This window comes from Acanthochromis polyacanthus, chromosome 17 (genome assembly GCF_021347895.1).
Source record: "Acanthochromis polyacanthus isolate Apoly-LR-REF ecotype Palm Island chromosome 17, KAUST_Apoly_ChrSc, whole genome shotgun sequence".
Lineage (NCBI taxonomy): Eukaryota > Metazoa > Chordata > Actinopteri > Pomacentridae > Acanthochromis > Acanthochromis polyacanthus.
Window position 1 is genome coordinate 29,589,825 of NC_067129.1, and position 21,533 is coordinate 29,611,357.

The 21,533-nt window shown below is 38.4% G+C and overlaps 1 protein-coding gene across 2 annotated transcripts in view; it reads right to left on the reverse strand.

Moving 5' to 3' along the window:
• Positions 1 to 21,533, reverse strand: part of LOC110958229 (polypeptide N-acetylgalactosaminyltransferase 10-like) — a 129,448-nt gene that overhangs the window by 61,273 nt on the left and 46,642 nt on the right. For both annotated transcript variants that reach the window (XM_051937991.1, XM_051937990.1), the window contains exon 4: positions 17,031 to 17,197. In XM_051937991.1, the coding sequence (XP_051793951.1) occupies positions 17,031 to 17,197 (167 nt within the window). The remainder of the gene's footprint in view (positions 1 to 17,030; positions 17,198 to 21,533) is intronic.

Consider the following 21,533-nt stretch of genomic DNA (forward strand, 5'->3'; position numbering starts at 1 on the left):
TATTAACAAAGGTGGAGCAGTCTAGCTGGAATGTTCTGAGGCTGTTTAGGAGATGTTGAGAGAACACGTTACAGAACATTGTTCCATAAAACATTCTTACAATGTTTGCATGATAACAAAGGAACAACCAACATTCAAAAGATATTCTCCAGATGTTATCAAAGCCTCAGATGACAGAACGTTTTAAAGCATTCCTATAATGTGATGTATTAAAGACAGAACATTTTGCCTTTTTGTTGAGGGAACGCATTATAGAACGTTTTATCAAAGGAAGGATGTTCTCAATGCAACATTCAGAAAATGTTTTCAGGATTTTTTCTCGACCTCAGGTGACAGAACGTTCATAAGACATTCCTGTATTGTAATATGTTAACAAAGGTGGAACATTCTAGCTCGAATGTTTTGGAAATATTGAAGGAACACAATACAGAACAGTCTTCTATTAAATATTTTGACAATGTTCCACAATAACAAAGTCAGAACATTCTGAAACTAACATTCAAAAAAAGTTTTCCAGATGAGAGAATGTTTTATAAAGCTCTTGGGATATGACATACTAAAGGTAGAACATTTTGTAAAGAGAACAGATTATGGAACTTTCTGATAAAGGAAAATATTTTCAAGATATTCTACTTTACATTACAAAGGTGGAACATTCTGGCTGCAATGTTCTGCAGATGTTTTGGAGCAGTTGTTGATGGAACACATTCTAGCAAAGGAAGCATGTTCTCAAAGCAATGCTGAGAAACCATTTTCAAGATGTTATTAAGACCTTAGATGACAGAACTTCATAAGACGTTGCTCTAATGTAATATAACAAAGGTGGAACAATCTAGCTGCAATGTTCTTAGGTTGTTTTGGAGATGTTGTTGAGGGAACACGTTCTTTTATAAAACGTTCTGACAGTGTTCCAAGGTAACAGCAGAAAAATGTTCTCAAATGGACATTCAAAAAATATTTTCCAGATTTTATCAAAGCCTCAGATGACAGAATGTTTTTGTACAGATCCTTTTGTAACGTTCCTTTAATGTGACATATTAAAGGCCGAACATTTTGCCTTTTTGTTGAGGGAACACATGATAGAACGTTCTTCTATGAGACATTTCCACAGTGATAACAAAGGAAGGATGCACCATTTAGAAATGGGAAAACATTATAGAATTCATAACAATGTTCCACGATAAACGTTCTCAACATTCAGTTTTGGGAATGTTAGGCCACAACATTCTAACAGTTTTATCACCAAACATTCTTAGAACACCTTTAGTTATCCTGCCTTTAAGGAGAACATTCTGGGTACTAAAATAAATCTTGCTACTGAAAACATTAGTAGAACTTGGCAGAACTTAGAACATTTTTGGAACTAAAAAATTTTAGCTATGAAGTCATCCCCTTCCTCATGAATATGAACTTTGAATACATCTTAACCTAAAAATGTGACTGAAGAAAAGCGTAAATGTCCGTCTGGTAATGTAAGAAAGGTCAGTTAGAACGTCTGGTGCTTGCAGAACGTTCTAGAGTCATGTGTTTGATCAGCAGCTGCTGTGAGTTCAGACCAAAGTGTCGGTGCATGAAGCTAGATTCATCGCGTTCTGTAACTACTGGCTTTGTTGATTTAGCTCAATGTGGCTAATTATCCTCGTATGTCAGCATTCTGTACAGCAGAACCCCAATGTTCTCCTCACTTGTTCCAATGATTTATTGTTCTGTGGCAGGTCTGTAATGTGTTATTTCTCACAAATGTGGTTTCACTGAGTCTAATTTGTCCGGTTTGACGGAACAGTTCAGAACAGAGATTATAGGAAGGAGAACAATGCAAACAGTGAACATTTTGCAGGAACATACTGGAAAAACAAATCAAGAACAGGGTTCTGGCAGCGTGATGGACTCCGACAGTGAATTACTTTGACAAATGGCTCGACGCCGTACACAGCTTGTCGATAGCTTCCTGTTTACCGACATAAAACTGGGTTTACTGCTGCTGGTGGCAAACAACAAACGTTATTCCAACAAACAGAAGCTGTGAGTTTGTCCACAAATCCACTAATTGTGAATCTCAGGTGGCATTCTGAGCACTGTTCCTTCAAATGTATAATATATTTCATTTCTTATAGGAGATTATGTGCTATCATTATTTAAACACCTCATAAAAATGTTCTGTAATGTGGTTCCTTAGCAAATGAATCCTGAATCCTCAATAACATCTGGAAATATGTTTTTAAATGTAGCTTTGAGAACATTCTTTTGACTTGCTTCCTTTAATTCTGTAACAAAAACATGATTTTTTTTTATTAAGGGTTCCTTAAAATCACTGAGAACTGAGTGAACAGCAGCAGTGATGAAGTTCTGAAGGGAACCGTAAGAACATCAGCTGATTCTGGTGAATGTATGAGCATCAGATCTATAAACTGTTAATGTAATCACATGTTGATGACTAAATAACATTCCCAAACCTACACAGGAAAAAATGTTTTCCAGATGTTGTCAAGACCTCAGATGACAGAACATTTTTGGAACATTCTGCCTGCAATCATTTGGCAATGTTTTTTGGATGTTCTTGAGTGCCTTCTTCTATAAAACTTTCTCACAATTTCCCATGATAAAAGAGGAATTATTGTTATCAGTCAATGTTTTCCAGATGTTATCAAGGCCTCAGATGAAAGAATGTTTCTTTACGCAGAACATCTTATAATGCTCCTCTAATGGGATGTATAAAAGGTAGAACATTTTGAACTTTTTGTGGAGGGAAGACGTTGTGGAACGTTCTTCTGCCTGACAACATTATCACTGAACACTTTTAGAACATCTTCAGTTGTCCAACCTCTGGGTTGATCTCCTTCCATCCATCCATCCATCCATCCATTCACCCATCCATCAAACCAAACATACATCCATCCATCCATCCACCCATCCATCAAACCAAACATCCATCCATCCACCCATCCATCAAACCAAACATCCATCCATCCACCCATCCATCTGCCCATCCATCAAACCAAACATCCATCCATCCATCCACCCATCCATCCATCCATCCACCCATCCATCCATCCATCAAACCATCCATCCATCTGTCCATACAACCATCGAAAACCACTTTAACTCCATTTGTAACCCTACTATCATCAAAACAAGTAGATAAACATTAAAAGAGAACATAATAAACTACAAAACAGAGTAAAACAATAAAACAGACAATAAAAATCTACATTATTATTATCATTATTATGAACGCATTATTCATATATTCACAATAACTACTGAGAACTTGTTGGAATTTTAACAGATGCTTGATTTTGAATGTTAGTTTCTTCTTATGGACCGTTATTTGCTCCTTTTAAAACCACTTGTACTCCAACTCTAACCCTTCTATCAGCAGATTACTGGAGCAGCTGCAGAGCTGGATTAATTGCGACTCTGCTGCAGTGATTATTGCGACGGACTGATTCCCACAGTTTCTTCTTGTGCTGTGTAAAGATGGTCACAGCGAGTGAGCGGCTGAAAACGTCTCTGGCAGCTTAACGTCGGCGGCTGAGCGTGAGCGATGGATGCTGCTGCAGGAGCCCAAGTCATTTCACGGATTTATGGCCAGACAGAGCAGAGAAAGTAGCTGTAACTTGTCATATACAGGAAAAAAATAAAGATTAGAACGCTGCCTGGGTTCTCTTCACATCAGGAAGCCGTGGGAGGCGAGGAGAGGGAACGTTCTAGACATGTGAGCTGCATGTAGGCGTCATATGTTCCACCATGTCAACGTTTCTTTGCAATAATGTTTAATAGAAGAACACTCTATAACATGTGTCTTTAAGATTATTTCCAGAACATCCTCAGAACATCGTAGGGAGAATGTTTCCCTTTGTTAATACATCACAGTGCAGGAACGTCGACAACATCCAGAAAACATTTATTGAACATCGGTTTGAGGATGTTCCTCCTTACTTTTCATGGAACGTAATCTGTGTTCCTCTGAATGGAGCTGGAAATGAAAATTAAATGTTGATTAAAACATTTAAAATATTCTGATGTTGCTGGAACGTTCACTGCCATAATTTAATATATCGGAACAAAACAAGAATGTGACAAAGAGAGTCTTCAGTGTTCTTAAAAGCAGAAGAAAAGAACCCCATGTGTGAGCAGATAAATCAGATCCGGCTGACAAACAGTGTTTATCGTCTCTCTGGGAGACAGATGGCAGCCAAACCTGGAGGTAAAAACTCCTCAGAGGTCTTGTTTTAATCTCACACACCTGCTAATTAGATGACTGAGCGATCTAAACAACACCGTCAATGTCAAACCGGAACCTTTAATGAAATACGCGTTAAATTACGTCCTTTAAATGTGTGTTCTTGTTGCAAATATCCAGATTATTGCAGAGCTAAAAGCAGCCTGGAGAGGAGGTCGACCCAGCGTCAGTCAGATCCAAGCGGCTCCGAGTGGCCGGCTGATGGGATCATCGGGGTCGGCGTTCTCCAACACCTCCCTGCAAAGTCTGGTGATTCTCAGTAGATAAAAAACACATTCTGGGGCAACTTATTGAGCGACGGGAGCAGAGCTGCAGAGCTGCAGAGCCTCCACTGATAAAGGATGGTGAGAAGAGTGCAGCAGCTACAGCGTGGGGAGTGCTGACACCTTTAGGCCTCGACAGGGAGGAAAAGAAACAGGATGAGGCAAGAAGCAGTTGGAGCTTCTCAAGATGTTGTGGTTGAATATCATCTGATAATATCTGCTCAATGCAATGTTTACAATCTATGCAGTCAAAGGTTTTCTTGAATATAAGGACTACAAAGGATGGAATCCAGTTCAACAGCTTTGCAAAAATCTGCTTTACAAGCTCTGATTTTCCATTTGTCTTCTACGTTTTAGGCCAGTTCAGACAGAATTCCTGAAATATGTTGCTGCACTGGCTCAGAATTTAAGTAATGGATATGTGGAACCCAAAACTACTAAGTTCTGCTAAATATCTGGGCTGCATGTTGAGAACGTCTCACCTCAGAAGTCACTTTAAAGGTTCAATATCTGCAGAAATAAAACTTCAGCAGCCTTGAAATTTGGTGAGAACTCAGACAGAAGAGTTTTCAGAAGATTGAAATGATTGAATGGCTGTATCAAAGGCAAAATCTTTCATTTTTGGCCTTTGAAAATGGAATAAAGTGCAATATTTTCGAACGAGGGTGCTACAGGGGTCCTAGAAAGTTCCTGTAAGTGTATATATACTTATGGATGAATTCATGTTTCTTACTAAAAAACACAGTCTTTGGTCAACATTTCACCAACTTTTGAGGCTCTAACATCAGTAGAATCTGATGTGCGAAACGTTTGACAAGACAAAGTTCCAGTTTTCTGCTATTTTGACTTGAAACTGCCCAAAATGAAGAACAAAAGTCCAAAAAAGACTAAATGTGTCCCAAATATCAAATTTGTTCACAGTTACATAAAACTTGTCCAAAATGACTGAAAATTGAAAAATGAATCCAAAATAAAACTCTGAACAAACTTAACAAAGTTGGAACATTCAGGCTGCAATGTTCCGAGGATGTTTTAGTGTTTGTTGTTGAGGGAACATATTATAGAATCTATAAGATGTTACCACAATGTGACACAATATTAAAAGGAAGAACATTGCCAGATTTTGGAATATTAGGGCGGAACAGTCTAACAATGTTATCACCAACCGTTTTTAGATGTACGACGATATATTAACAAAGGTGGAACATTCTGTCTGCAATGTTTTGGGAATGAAAGGAAGAACGTTCTCAAACCAGCATTTACAAAATGCTTTCCAGATGTTATCAGAACCTCAGATGACAGAATGTTCTTTATAAGATGTTACAACATCTTATCAAAGGTGGAACATTCTGGCTCAAAGGTTCTGAGGATGTTTTAAAGGGGCATAATATAGAATCTATCAAATATTCCCACAGTGTTACATGATAAAAAACAAAACAAAGCGAGAACGTTCTCAGGGCAATGCTTAATTTTGAGGACATGAGAGCATAACGGTCTGATATTTTTGGAACATCTTTAGTTATTCCACTTTTAAGAATATCATTCTGGCAACTAAAAGGAAACTTCCCACAGAAAAGATTAGTAGAACCTTTTCAGAACATTTTTTGTCGTATGAAAAACTCGAGCTGGGATGCAGATCTGTCGGAACCCTTAGAACGTCTTCGGGATCTTCTCAGAGCTTTATGGCAACTTTCTTTTTATTAAAATGAAAGATGAGGATGATACTTGAGCGGCTCAGGATCTAATTCACAAAACAGAATCAATGTGCATGAGTCATTAGCAACCCAACACTGCCTGACCAAAGCTAGAACACACACATTAAAGAACCTTCCCCTCTTTCGGTTCTGCTGACGCTGAGTTACCTTCCGGTTTAACAGCAGCCTGCAGTCACACTAAAACTCTTCATTATGCACCTGAACTGCTGCTAACCCGAGGCCGGTTAAACCACAAGCTGACGGGTTCTTAGCGCTGAAGTTTTCCTGTGAGCTGACTCAGATTACATATGTTGTAATTGCAGAAATGACCTTGGGTTCTATTATTAATGCAGTCGTAAAAAGGAACCCTCCAGTGCCGGTGAAATTGCCTCATTTTCCACATCAGCTTCTCTCTCGCTCTTATCAAGCTGCTGTGCTTGTTTGCAGCTGTTTGCTAAAATGAAACTGTTGTTCTTCTGAGTCCCTCATTATCCTTCAGAGATCGTTCATGGAGAACATTTAGTGAAGAATATTTGTCTGTTAACTCCTAATAGTTTCTGTAATAACGATGAACAGACTCTGAATATAAAACACCAGTTTATGTTCCTCTGCACATTATTCAGCATCAACATTTTGTCGAAATATAAAAAATACTGGAACCCTGTCCCAGTTAGAACGTTTTTTTCCCAGAAAAAACATTCTAACAAAGTTCTGTAAAGTTCTACTAGTAGGACTTTTTCTTTTAATTCCTATAATCTTGTTTATAAGGCAGGAAAACTAAACATTTTAAAGATGTGACACTGTTCTTCCTTTTCCATCGTGCAACATTGTGGAACATGGATTCTATCATGTGTTCTCTCAACAACATCCCCAAAACATTATTAGAACATTGAGGTCAGAATGTTCCGCCTTTGTTAACATCTACAGGAACGTCTGACTATCACCCAAGTTGTTGATTCCATCTTGAAATCGTTTTTTTGAATGTTGCATCAAGAACATGCTCCCTTTGTTAACGTTCTATGATGCGTTCCCTCCATCAAAAGACTAAACGTTCTACCTAATAATGTATTGCATTGCATGAACGTTCTAAAACATTGGGTATGAAAAGCATTCTATCACCTGAAGTCTCAAAAACATCTGGAAAACATGTTTTCACTGTTGGGTTGACACAGTTCTTCCTTTGTTGTCATGGTACATTGAGAGAACAACTTAAAGAAGAACACTGCAGGTAGAATGTTCCACCTTCGTTAATGTATCACAGCATGGGAACGTGATTATCATCTAAGGTGTCGATTACACCATAAAAGTTTATTAACCACGCCTGATGTATGTCAGCGGGATTACTGCATTCGCTTCAGTATCTGGCTGGCTGGGTAAGTATGTATGTATGTATGTGGGTGTGTATGTCCGGTCAGATATCTCTGCAAGTGCTGAAGACAGGATAATCAAACTTGGCACTGAAGCTCAGTCTAAGGTCCCCTGCTCAGTTGTGGAGTTACAGGTCAGCAGATTAAGTATGAAGGGAGATACGTAGGATGATCAAAATTGATACAGAGTATCATGCATGGGCGTGGTTCTGCTCTCAACTGGGGGTTCGTCTAGTTTTATGTTGCATTGAGAACATCCATTCTTTGCTGTCACTGTGGAAACATCTGCTAGAAGAACGTGCTACGATGTTCTACCTAATAACATACTGCATTACAATGAACTTTCTAAAACATTCTGTATAAAGAGCATTCTGTCATCTGAGGCCTCGATAACATGAGAAAAACATGTTTCAAATGTTTTGTTGAGAAAGTTCTTCCTTCATTATCATGGAGCATTGAGAGACTGATTTCTAGAAGAAAATGTGTCCCTAAAACCTCTTCAGGACATTGCAGCCAGAACGTTCTATGTTCGTTAACATATCGCAGCACAGGAGCATCTGATTATCATCTAAGATGATTACACCATAAAATATGATTTTATGTTGCATTGAGAACATCCATTCTTTGCTGTCATTGTGGAAACGTCTGATAGAAGAGCGTGCTACGATGTTCCACCTGATAACATACTGCATGAACGTTCTAAGACATTCTGTATGAAGAACATTCTGTCATCTGAGCCCTCGATAACATCTCGAAAACATGTTTTGAATGTTGGGTGGAGAAAGTTCTTCCTTCATTACAATGGAACATTGAGAGAACATTTTATAGAAGAATATTCTAGAATTTGTTCCCTCAACAACATCCCTAAAACATCCTCAGAACATTGCAGACAAAATGTTCAACCTTGGTTAGCATATTGCAGTACAGGAACGTCTTATAAAGCGCGTTCTGTCCCAAAAATGTTTCTTGAATGTTGCATTGAGAACATTCTTTGTATGTTTTCATTATGGAAACGTCCAATAGATGAATGTTCTATAGTGTTTTCCATCAAGAAAAGGACTAAATGTTCTACCTTTAATATATCACATTACAGAAACATTATAAAATGTTCTGTAGACAAAACATTCTGTCACCATAAAAACTGGAAAGCATTATTTGAATGTTGTTTTCAGAATGTTCCTCCTTTGTTATCATGGCACATAATCTGTGTTCCTGACAACATCCTCTTAATGTAAAACACTGTATTGACAAATATATCATATAAAACTTTATTAGGAACATTACTGGTAGTGAAAATTGTCTTTAAACATTTGATTAAAACATTGAGTGTTGAGGGGAACATTCCCTCAACATTAGTTAACATTATCTACAAGTTCTATCAGTGTTTTAATCTAATGTTTATAGAACATTTCAAGGGAGTTTCTCATTTCAAATTATGTCCCGATGAAGTTAAATGTGAATGACGACAGAACATTTCAACATTAAGAGGATGTTTGGAGGATGATATTAGATTATGTTCCATGGAAACAAAGAGTAAACGTTCTCAAAGCAACATTTGAGTGTTTATAACAGATGTTTTTGAGGTCTTGAGATGACAGAACTTTCTTGGTGGTATATTAACCAAGATGAAACAGTTATTCTATGAAACCTTCTTAGTGTTACATGACAACAAATCAACATTTGGACAACATGTCAAAAACGTATTTACAGAACATTATCCTGTTTTTATGAAGAACATTTGAGGAACTAATAGCTAAAATCATTACTAAAACTTTGCAAAACCTTCAACTGTTTTTAAAGTTTCCAAGTTTACAATGAGCTAAAACTGCTTTTATTAATTAGGTAAAACTCGCTAAGTTACAGGCTTACTTTGATCTACTGAAATTATGGAGGTCCAGTCATTTCAATGTTTTTTTCTTTTAAAATTATTTTAATTTAGTTTTCCATTTGCACTTGCTTGGCCAACACTAATTCCAGCTGAATCATTTTGTTCCTCCACCAGACTGTTTATGTAAAGTGTGTTGACCTCAATCCCACTTGCCAAATTTCAATTTGTAATGTTATTGTCAGTGTCAACCTCTTATTTAGTAATGCAAATAGAAAGTACAAACATTAACAGACTGTAAAGTGGCGCGTTAGAAGAGGGCCTAATTTTCAAAAACAAAAGGCAGACTTTAATAACTAAAACTCATATTTAATCCAAGAAGGCAGCTGAAGGAAACACAGGGAGATGAAAAGTTTTAAAGATAATTCATAAAGGCAGCAAAAGGGGCACAAAGGCAAAACATGAATGTGTAAAGGTGATCCAGGTCATGGCAGTCCTTCAATAAAAAGAAACTGGAATTCTTATTTTGGTTCTTTTTAATGTTTGTCCTCTTATTCAAGAGGCATCTTCAGTTCTAATGTGTTAATAAATGACTTTTTAAAAAAACAAGGCAAACCAGAAATTATTATATATATTTGTATATATATAGATTATCTTCTTAATAAACAAATGCTCATGAGTGGGACAAAATAAAGCCTTTTCAACCAGCTCTCTTTGACATATTAAACATAGTTATACACCAATGTGTTTGTGTTGGAGGTGTTGTTTGTCATTTCAGCTGATTACATTTCTGTTAAGGACAAAAACTATGCTGAGATGTTTGAAGTTAACAGATTTTTTTTTTAGCTAATTATAAATGTAGCTTTAGACAAATATGATAACTACGGCGTCATCAGCATAAAGACAAACAGAGAACATTGAGCGTATTTGCGGCAGAGTTATTAATGGAAATATGCTCAGTCCAGAGCAATGGAGAGTGTGGAAAAGAGGTGAAGAAGCGTGTACAGGCAGGCTGGAACGGCCGGAGAAAAGTGTCAGGTGTGATGTGTGATAGAAGAGTTTCAGCTAAAATTAAAGGAAAGGTTTACAAAACTGCGGTGAGACCAGCCATGTTGTTTGGTCTGGAGACAGTGTCCCTGAGGAAAAGACAGGAGACAGAGCTGGAGGTAGCAGAACTGAAGATGCTGAGGTTCTCTTTGGGAGTGACCAGGATGGATAGGATCAGGAATGAGTCCATCAGAGGGACAGCACATGTTAGAGGCTTTGGAGATAAAGTCAGAGAGGCCAGACTGAGATGGTTCGGACATGTCCAGAGGAGAGAGAGTGAATATATTGGTAGAAGGATGCTGAGTTTCCCACTGCCAGGCAGGAGGCCTAGAGGAAGACCAAAGAGGAGGTTTATGGATGTGGTTAAAGAGGACATGAAGGTAGTTGGTGTGAGAGAAGAGGATGCAGCAGACAGGGTTAGATGGAGGCAATTGATTCACTGTGGCGACCCCTGAAGGGAAAAGCCGAAAGGAAAAGAAGAAGATGCTCAAACATGGTTATACACCATTGTGTTTGTGTTGGAGGTGTTTTTGGTCATCTTAGCTGTAAAAGGGCAAAAATAGTGCTGAGATGTTTGAAGTCATCACATTTTTTTGAGGCAATTACAAATGTAGCTGTAATTTGTTCCATTTGAACAGCTAGCAGGAGAATCCACAGAGTGCTTTGTTGACTTTAAACAATCCAACACGCTTTTCTGTGTACACACGTGGACAAAATTGTTGGTACCCCTCAGTTAAAGAAGGAAAAACCCACAATTCTCACTGAAATCACTTGAAACTCACAAAAGTAACAATAAATAAAAATTTATTGAAAATTAAATAATCAAAATCAGCCATCACTTTTGAATTGTTGATTAACATAATTATTTTAAAAAACAAACTAATGAAATAGGGCTGGACAAAAATGATGGTACCCATAACTTAATATTTTGTTGCACAACCTTTTGAGGCAATCACTGCAATTAAACGATTTCTGTATTTGTCAATGAGCGTTCTGCAGCTGTCAACAGGTATTTTGGCCCACTCCTCATGAGCAAACAGCTCCAGTTGTCTCAGGTTTGATGGGTGTCTTCTCCAAATGGCATGTTTCAGCTCCTTCCACATATGTTCAATGGGATTCAGATCTGGGCTCATAGAAGGCCACTTTAGAATAGTCCAACGCTTTTCTTTCAGCCATTCTTGGGTGTTTTTGGCTGTGTGTTTTGGATCGTTGTCCTGTTGGAAGACCCATGACCTGCGACTGAGACCAAGCTTTCTGACACTAGGCAGCACATTTCTCTCCAGAATGCCTTGATAGTCTTCAGATTTCATCGTACCTTGCACACTTTCAAGACACCCTGTGCCAGATGCAGCAAAGCAGCCCCAAAACATTACTGAGCCTCCTCCATGTTTCACCGTAGGGACAGTGTTCTTTTCTTCGTATGCTTGGTTTTTGAGTCTATGAACATAGAGTTGATGTGCCTTACCAAAAAGCTCCAGTTTGGTCTCATCTGTCCAAAGGACATTCTCCCAGAAGCTTTGTGGCTTGTCAACATGCATTTTTGCAAATTCCAGTCTGGCTTTTTTATGAGTTTTTTTCAGCAGTGGTGTCCTCCTTGGTCGTCTCCCATGAAGTCCACTTTGGCTCAAACAACGACGAATGGTGCGATCTGACACTGATGTACCTTGGCCTTGGAGTTCACCTTTAATTTCTTTGGAGGTTGCTCTGGGCTCTTTGGATACAATTCCAACGATCCGTCTCTTCAATTTGTCATCAATTTTCCTCTTGCGGCCACGTCCAGGGAGGTTGGCTACTGTCCCGTGGGTCTTGAACTTCTGAATAATATGAGCCGCTGTTGTCACAGGAACTTCAAGCTGTTTAGAGATGGTCTTATAGCCTTTACCTTTAAGATGTTGGTCTATAATTTTTTTCGGATGTCCTGGGACAATTCTCTCCTTCGCTTTCTGTTGTCCATGTTCAGTGTGGTACACACCTTTTCACCAAACAGCAGGGTGACTACTCGTCTCCCTTTAAATAGGCAGACTGACTGATTATGAGTTTGGAAACACCTGTGATGTCAATTAAATGACACACCTGAGTTAATCATGTCACTCTGGTCAAATAGTTTTCAATCTTTTATAGAGGTACCATCATTTTTGTCCAGGCCTGTTTCATTAGTTTGTTTTTTAAAATAATTATGTTAATCAACAATTCAAAAGTAATGGCTGTTTTTGATTATTTAATTTTCAATAAATTTTTATTTATTGTTACTTTTGTGAGTTTCAAGTGATTTCAGTGAGAATTGTGGGTTTTTCCTTCTTTAACTGAGGGGTACCAACAATTTTGTCCACGTGTGTAAATATAGGGTGCATAAGTTTCTTATTTGTTTTCTCTTTGGTGTGCCTTGAGAGGTTTTGTGTGTTTTTGTTTAGACAGGTAAAATACATCAATAAAAATCCATGTATCTTGGATTTTTGTTTATGCCCTGAATCTCCAATGCTGCTTTAACTTTGGTTCAGAGTTAGAAGTGTAGATAACAGTGTCATCGGCATAAAGACGAACTGAATAAACTGAGCACTTCTTGTGGTAAGATTATTAATGGAAATGTGTTAAAATTGTTCTGTTTGCCTTTCAAATACATCAGAATTAGAGATGCAAATAACAGTGTCATCAGCATAAAAGTGAACAGAACAAAGTGAACAAATCTGCAGTAGGGCTTTTACTGGAAATATGCTCCAACATAGCTGAACACCATTGTGCTTGTGTTGGAGGTGTTTTTGTTCATTTTAGCTGATTACATTTCTGATAAGGGAAAACAGTGCTGACATGTTTGAAGTTAACTGATTTTTGGAGCCAATTACAAATGAAGCTGTGATTTGCTGTGTTTGAACAGGACTGACAAAGCTAACAGGAGAATCAAAGGGATGTTAGATCAATACAATCAGCTGTGTGGATGTTCCACAGAGTGCCAGTTCTACCTTTTTAAACAATCCAACACCCTTTCTGTGTAAATATAGTTTGCATGTGTCTTCTCCTTTGTGTTCCGTGAGAGTTTTTTCAATGTATTTTTGTTGTTTTTCAGGTAAAGTACATCGACAAAAATCCATGTTTCTTGCTTTCAGGATCTTTGTTTACGCCCTGAATCTCCAACGCTGCTTTAACTTTGAAGAAATCCTTTAAATCTCATCATTTTGAAAACAGGAACAAACAATCAATCCACAGCAGCATAAAGACGTAAAAACCACAAACAGACAGGCGGACTCGTGTACGCTTCAGTCGACAGCAATTCATCTCCCTCCTTTTCCCACATTCGAACAGAAATATTTTCCTCTGCTCGATAAATTAACGTGTGAACCAGAACGTAAACACCAGCCTGCATCACACTACCTTCACTTCTTTTCTCTCTTGTCCTCATTAATGCGCTCACTCCCTGATGCATTATGCAAAGGTTTAAAGCTGGGCATCGATTTGTGGTTTTCTGCACACAAGGATTATTTTCTCCGATATTGTTACAGCAGCTATAGACAACCACTGATTGGTTCACATTGTTCTAGTGGTTCTTCAGATCAGCCAGCCTAATTAGTTCTTAATTAGTTTAGTTGTTGGTTATGGTAAAGATAGTTAAAGCTTGAACCTTGGACTCTGATTGGTTTGTACCTGATGTTTCTTTTGGCCTGTAAAAGTTGAAGCGTTGTGTCTCACTGGTTCTTCAAGTTTGGCGACCTCCTTTAAACAAATTTCACTCAACCTGAACACTAATTTCAACTCTGAGCTCCAAAAACTGTGAAAATTCTATAATTTATCACAATCAGAAACTGTAAAATCAGAAAATAACTCAGCTTTTGAATTACTCATCTGTGATTTATTGTCCGGTAGGGAAACTTAACCAAGCTTGTAATTGGGATATTTCATTAAAATAACTGTCTTCATGTCTCGTTTAATAATTGAACAAAAGTGAAATGTTTTGTGCAACCCGATTCTCTAAAAATAATTATAATGCTAATAATTCTGTGCTCCTCAGCACAAGCAGGAAGTGCTGAGTAACTCAGCTGTGACTAACAATCATGAGACAAAAATTAGTTGAAAAGTTTGTTTTTTAGGTGAACTGGGCTGAACTTCAAGTTGTGCACATTTTAAACAAACTAAAACTACAAGTTAGAAAATGTGTAGAAGTGCTCAGGGTTCAGAGAGTTAAGCAAATAATATTAGAAACCCATCTGTTTGTGCAGCCACTTCACGTAAAGTAGCTGGAACTCAGTGTAAAATTGTTCAATTAAAACTTGGTGATTGCAGATTAGTTGCATGTATAAATTCATAATCTGGTTGTGCACATAAAGCTAATGCTTACTTCTAATTTGCTCTGATATGCACTTGATGATTAGGAAAGAATTTGAATGAGTACAGATATTGATTCACATATCAGTGTCAAGTTTTTGCATATTTTATGTCGTTGCTACACTTTTTAAGCTTTTTATGTCTAATTTTATGGCATTTACATGACATTTAAGATAGTTAAGGGTAGGATAAAGTTCATGACAACTTCATGGTTTACAATGACAAACCACATGCAAAAGCACTGCTCTTACAGGCAAAATGACTTGGCGAGTTTCAGTTTTCTGGTTCCTCTTTACAGTATTTAGCTGCTACTACACAGCTCTACACAGTGGATGACAACTACAACAAACTGCAAGAACAACTACAACAAGAAGAGCTTTCCTGCCAGACTCAACGTAAGGCTAATGGTGATTTTAACTGGTAAGAACTCTCAAAACCTTCACAAACAAGAAAACATGCTTATTAACTACAAAAACTACAAAACCTTTAAATGAAGTTTCCAACAGCCTTGAAATGTAAGCAACTCCAGAACAACTTTCTCCAGTTTTGTTTTGGTCTCTGCTCGGCAGCAGCTTCAGTAGGAGGTTTTCATCTGCGAGCTGTGATGGGCTTTCACCTCTAAATGAGTCAGAGGCAGCGGAACATCTCATTACCGTGGAGACGAGAGGTAAACACATCCTTCAGCAAGCGACCGTGACAGAGAGTACTAATTAACAACCAGCTAAACACTTTCTTATGAGGCCTGATGAAGCGAGAGTGACGGAGGAAATAACACACATGTGCACATGTAGTTCCATGTTTACTGCAGAGGAAGAAAAAATAACTAAACACTGAACAGACTGGACCAGAGTGGTTCACTGCATCTTCATGTGCTGTTGTTTTTGCTTTTTTGTCTGCCACTTGAGTGCACTAAACATTTTTTTCCACCTTAATTTTATCGAGGTCCTAAAACACAAGTATAAAACACAGACAAACACAACATTATACAAGAAACTGGACCGATAGACAGCTCACTCAGCCTCTAACTAAAGCTATTGGAATGAAACTCGGATGCAAAGAACCAGAATGCAACAATTAGATCAGAGACACTGGAAGATTATTCCAATCAGGAGCTTTATATAAAAAAATACCTTCATTCAACTGCTTAGAAAGCTTCAGGTACACAGAAAAAGGCTATTGCGGCTGTCTAAGTGGATTTAAACATCTACAATAGAAGAATTCAGAATAATGCATATAATATATCAGAGTTAGAGGTGTAAATAACAGTGTCATCAGCATAAATGCAAACGTCCTAGGCGAGATATTGTCGCTGTCTGAGTGGATTTAAACATCTACAGAAGAAGAATTCAGAATTTCTAATAAAGACGAACAGAAGAAACTGAGCATATTTGAGGGAGGGTTATTCATGGAAATAGAAAAAATGATGATGATGATGACATTTACATTTAACTGTAAAGCAAATTTGAAGGAAGCATTTGAAATCTTGCAAAAAAAAATAAAAATTAACAAAAAAAATGTGAATTAGGGTGAACTGAAGTGCATCGTGTCAGCAGTAGGTGGCGCTATGCACTGCATTACACATGGCGACAATAAACAGAGCAGATGAAGCCAGACACAAAAACAGTTTTGCCAAATGCTAAAAAAGTGTAACACCAGAATTAAACATTAAATTTAACAACTTCATCACATTTTTCTCTGGTTTGAACAATTTGTGGATATTTGTTTTAAAGTGAATTATGTAAAACGAAGGGATTTTGAATAAATATCCGAGTTTCAAGCTTAGATTTGGTTATTTTTCTCAACAAAACTGCACGTCACACATAATATTTCAATTTTATGTGCAATTTTTAATCAAGTGTATTATTATTTTTACTACTTTCGAATCACTGCTGGTATTGCTTCTTACTTTATCTATTCCTGTCTTCTTTTTTGCTTTTTTAAAGTAATGTATCATACTTATACAACATTTCTTTTCTATGAGACAGTGTATTTGTCATGTTACGCATCTTGATTTGTAAAGCAATACCCAGAAAAAGAGCTTCCTTGGGGATTAATGAAGTTTTATCTTATCTTGTGCACTGAAAACCTTGTCTTTACAGCTTCTGGATGTGATAATTGGTGTCATTTTTGAAAAGATATCACACCTTTCATATCCTTACGTGGAGTTCAGAAAGATAATTAACTCATATTTAACACTGCAAAGCTTTGGGGGTGTTTAGAAGCACCCAAACCCTTGTTTTTGAACTTTTTCCATGCTAAATATATGACTGACTGTACCTTTGTCGCTGAAGTCGTCCACCAGGATGACCTCGGCGATGAGCTGAGGCGGTGATCGGTTCAGGACGCTGTGGACCGTCCGGAGCAGTGACGACCAGCCTTCATTGTGAAACGGGATGATGACGCTGGTGTTGGGAAGCTTCTCCGTGTACAGCTTGTGTTTACAGCTGCACGACAAAATAAACAGAGAAAAACAGCACTTAATGGCGCCGGTCTTTTCTCCCGGGAAGGACGGGAGCATCGCATTCATTCACATCCCTAACGCAGCCAGCAGCCTTTCTTTTGTTGCACACTCGCCTCTTCAGCAGATCTCAGGTCGCTGGAGGTGATAAATAGATTCAGCGCTCAAATTGATGTGTTTTTCGGTGAGCCTAGTCAGCCGAGATCCAGGTGCAATCTTCTCCGAGCCCCCTTTCAATGCGTTTTCTTACATTTGCTATTACAGTGGCAATTGTGTTTGCTTGGCTCTCAGGGAAATAAAGGAAAAGAAACAAAAAAAAACCCTTTTCAAGGACTTCTTTTCTATTTCATGTATATTTTTTGAGAAGATTGTCTCCATGTGCGTTACTCGGGGCAATATATTACAATTGATGTTAATTGTATTCTTGACAATCCCGCTAACACCTGGTGAGAGCTCACGCTGCACAATAAAGTCAATCATTGATATGAAAACATCTCTCAAAGCAAACTGTTGGTGAAGGTTGAGTCTTTATCAATAAAACGTGACACGAAACACCGAAAAGAAGCTTTCATTGCTTGACACCAGATTTCCACTTTTTGCAGCAACCTTTATTAAATCTCATCCGTCACCTGTTCACCTTTATGCTGGTGACACTTTTATTTACACCTTTAACTGATATCTGCTGTAAAATAATTCAGAATTTCTATTATGTGAGAGTTGGAGACGTAAATAGCATTGTGATCAGCATAAAGGCAAACAGAACAATTAGAACATATTTGCGGTAGGGTTATTAATAAAAATAGAAAAAAAGAAGGGGTCCTAGGGGGGTATCTTATGGAATACCCTTTTCCAAAATTGAATAGACAGGCTGAGATCCCTGAAAGAGGACACAGTGACTAGTCATAATTGATATTTTCATATAACTGTCAAGAGAATTTGAAGTAAGCATTTGAAATCTCGCAAAAAAAATTAACAAAAAGAAAATGTGAATTAGGTTTGTCTCCACTTTTTTGTGCTCCACAATAAAATCAATCATTGATCTGAAAAAATCTCTCAAAGCAAAGTGTGTTGGTGAATGTTGAGTCTTTATCAATAAAAATATTAGAAGAAACACTGAAAATAAGTTTTTGTTGCTTGACACCAGATTTCCACTTTGTGCAGCGACCTTTAATAAACTTCACCCCTCATGCTGTTTGTTTTATGGACAGATTATGTTTCAATGCAGTTAAAAATGCATTAATACTTTCTTCAGATGAATGAATTCTGCTCTGTTCGGTTTCTAGTTTAGTCGGAAAGTTAAAAAAACAGCCCAATAGTTTATCTGAAATGATGAAACTGAATCCAGACCGACAACAGTGTGACCTTTTCCTGTGCAGAGGCCTTCAGACAGGCTGCCGAGTAGTGAAGCTCATTGCTCATGTCGGCAGCATCACTGCCACGTTGCTCCGACAGACGGCTTTAATTTCATTATTTGCAGCACACGCAGCGGTTATCAGCCGCCGACATGTGTTGCGATGACGGTTTACAGCGATCACCTCGTGCATTATCGTCACAGCGAGTGGCGGGACCCCTGCAGAGGAGCTAATCGTGGGAGGAGAGTCGTGTTTCTGCACCGGCAAAGAGAGAAAGTGAACTGTGTCAGTCGATCAATGTGTGTGTTGAACATCAGGCTGCGTGTAATTCATTCAAATATGAACACTGGGAGTCAGGCGGCGGGGTGATCGACAGGCAGCTGCCCGGCGAATTCTAACAAACCCCACCGGGGAGGGAGTGTGTGCTTCAATTAAATCCTGTCGGCGCTCAGAAATCGAATGTGTCAGTCGCCGGCGCTGGGTCTGAGCTGCCGGTGAGGCGCCGACAACATGTCAATCACCGGGAGGCAGATGGGGGAGGGAGGGGGGGCAGGTGTGTCCGCCTGATTGGTCACAGGAGAGTGATGAGCGATGGCAGCCAGAGGGGTCGACATCAGGGTTAGCATCCCTTCTTTTAAAGGGTTTAGTGCTGCTAATAATTCACTTACAGCCACATTAAAGCAAGATTGTGATTACAGCAGCTGTCATACCTGTACAGGTTCATATTTAAATCCACCATGGATTGTATATTAGCATCATTTTATTAGACTTCATGGTCTTCAGTTAGGTTCAGCTATTTCTATGTCTGTTTTATTTCCTCCCCTTGTCTGTTTCCCTCCTCTTTTAATCCCCTTCATCAGTTATTATTGTGTCTTGTATGCTAAACTGAACCCCACCTGCGTCAGAAGGTGAATGAGTGTAACATGTTATGATCTTTACGTATTTCCCTGTTATTTCCTGTGTCTGCTTTATTTCCCCCCTTTGTCTGTTTCCCTCCTCTTTTGATCGCCTTCATCAGCTTCCACCGTGTCTTGTCTCCTGAATCAGTTTTCTGTAATATCGTTCTTGAATCTTACAGTAAATCAGACAGCAGCAGGCCTTCAGAGATGCAACCAAGTGGGTCAACATCAGGATCAGTGTCGCTTCATTTAAAGGGTTTAATGCTGCTAACAGTTCAATTACAACCACGTTCGAGCAAGATTATAACTACAGCAGCTGTCATACCCGTACATGTTCATATGTAAATCCACTATGGAGTGTACATTAGTATTAATATATTAGACTTCATGGTCTAAAGTTAGGGTCAGTTATTTTCTATGCATGTTTTATTTCTTCCTGCTGTCTGTTTCCCTCCTCTTTTCACCATCAGTTTCTACTGTGTCTTTTATATAAACATATATAGAATATATTCTAAATATATTGTAATATTTAATGCTACTAATAATTCAATTACAACCATGTTTAAGCAAGATTTTCACAACAGCAGCCGTCATACCTGTAAATATACGTGTGACTCCACCATGTATGTTATTTATACGTTTGTTTTTAACCTGACTGTACTTTTGTAATTCCAGCTTCATCTGTGAAATTCCCCAGCAGGGAATTATGTTATTGTAAACTGAACTAAAACTGTGCCAGAAAGTGTGAATATGAGTGTAAGATTTCATGGTCTTTAGTTAGGTTTGGTTATTTTCTATGTCTGTTTTATGTCTTCCCTTTGTCTGTTTCCCTCCTCTTTTAATCACCATCATCACTTTCTATTGTCTTGCCTCCTAAACTGAACCAAACCTGTGTTGGAAGGTGAATGATATGACTGAAACATGTTTTCTGCTTGTATATTGTTATATTGCTTTGTGCATCCCTGCAAATTCTACAACGCTGCAATAAATGAGAGTGAAGCAGACCTCTCATTACTGGATCCTCTCATTTAAACGCTTTAATGCTGCTAATAAATCAGTTACAATCATGTTAGAACAAGATTCTGATTACAGCAGCTGTCATACCTGTACATATTCATATGTAAATCCACCATGGATTATATATTATCTATACTACATCTTTACCTTTACTATTAGCCTTGCTGTGCTTTCATTTTTCTGGCTTCATCCACGTCTTATCCATATCCAGCTGTTCTAACAAGTACATTTCCCCAGTGAGGTTTAAATAAAGTTTCTTATCTTATTGTTATCCTCAACTGAATCCAGCCCGCTCCAGGTGAAGTGTGAAAAAGAATGGAAGATGCCATGGTCTGCAGTTACGTGCAGTTATTTATTTTCTGTCTGTTTTATTTCCGGGCTGCAAAGTGGAGTAGTGGTTAGCACTTTCGCCTTGCAGCAAGAAGATCCCCGGTTCAAATCCCAGGGTGGGCCTGGGATCTTTCTGCATGGAGTTTGCATGTTCTCCCTGTGCATGCGTGGGTTTTCTCCGGGTACTCCGGCTTCCTCCCACAGTCCAAAAACATGCTGAGGTTAATTGGTTACTCTAAATTGTCCGTAGGTGTGAATGTGAGTGTGATTGTGTGTCTGTATATGTAGCCCTGTGACAGACTGGTGACCTGTCCAGGGTGTCCCCTGCCTTCACCCGAGTCAGCTGGGATAGACTCCAGCACCCCCCATGACCCTAGTGAGGATAAAGCGGTGTATAGAGAATGGATGGATGGATGTTTTATTTCCTCCCTTTCACCATTTCCCTCTTCTTTTGATCGCCTTCATCAATTTTTACTGTGTCCTATTTTCTGAATTAGTTTTCTGTATATATAGAGTTCTGTGTCTCCCTTTAAATCAAGCAACAATAGGAAGACCTTGCATTGCTGCACACTTGGAGTATTTAATGAGGCAACCCAGAAGGTCAGCATCAGGATCATTGTCCATGTATAATGTTTATGCCGCTAATAATTCAGTGACAACCATGTCAGAGCGAGATTGTGACTACAGCAGCTGTCATACCTGTACATATTCATATGTGAATCCA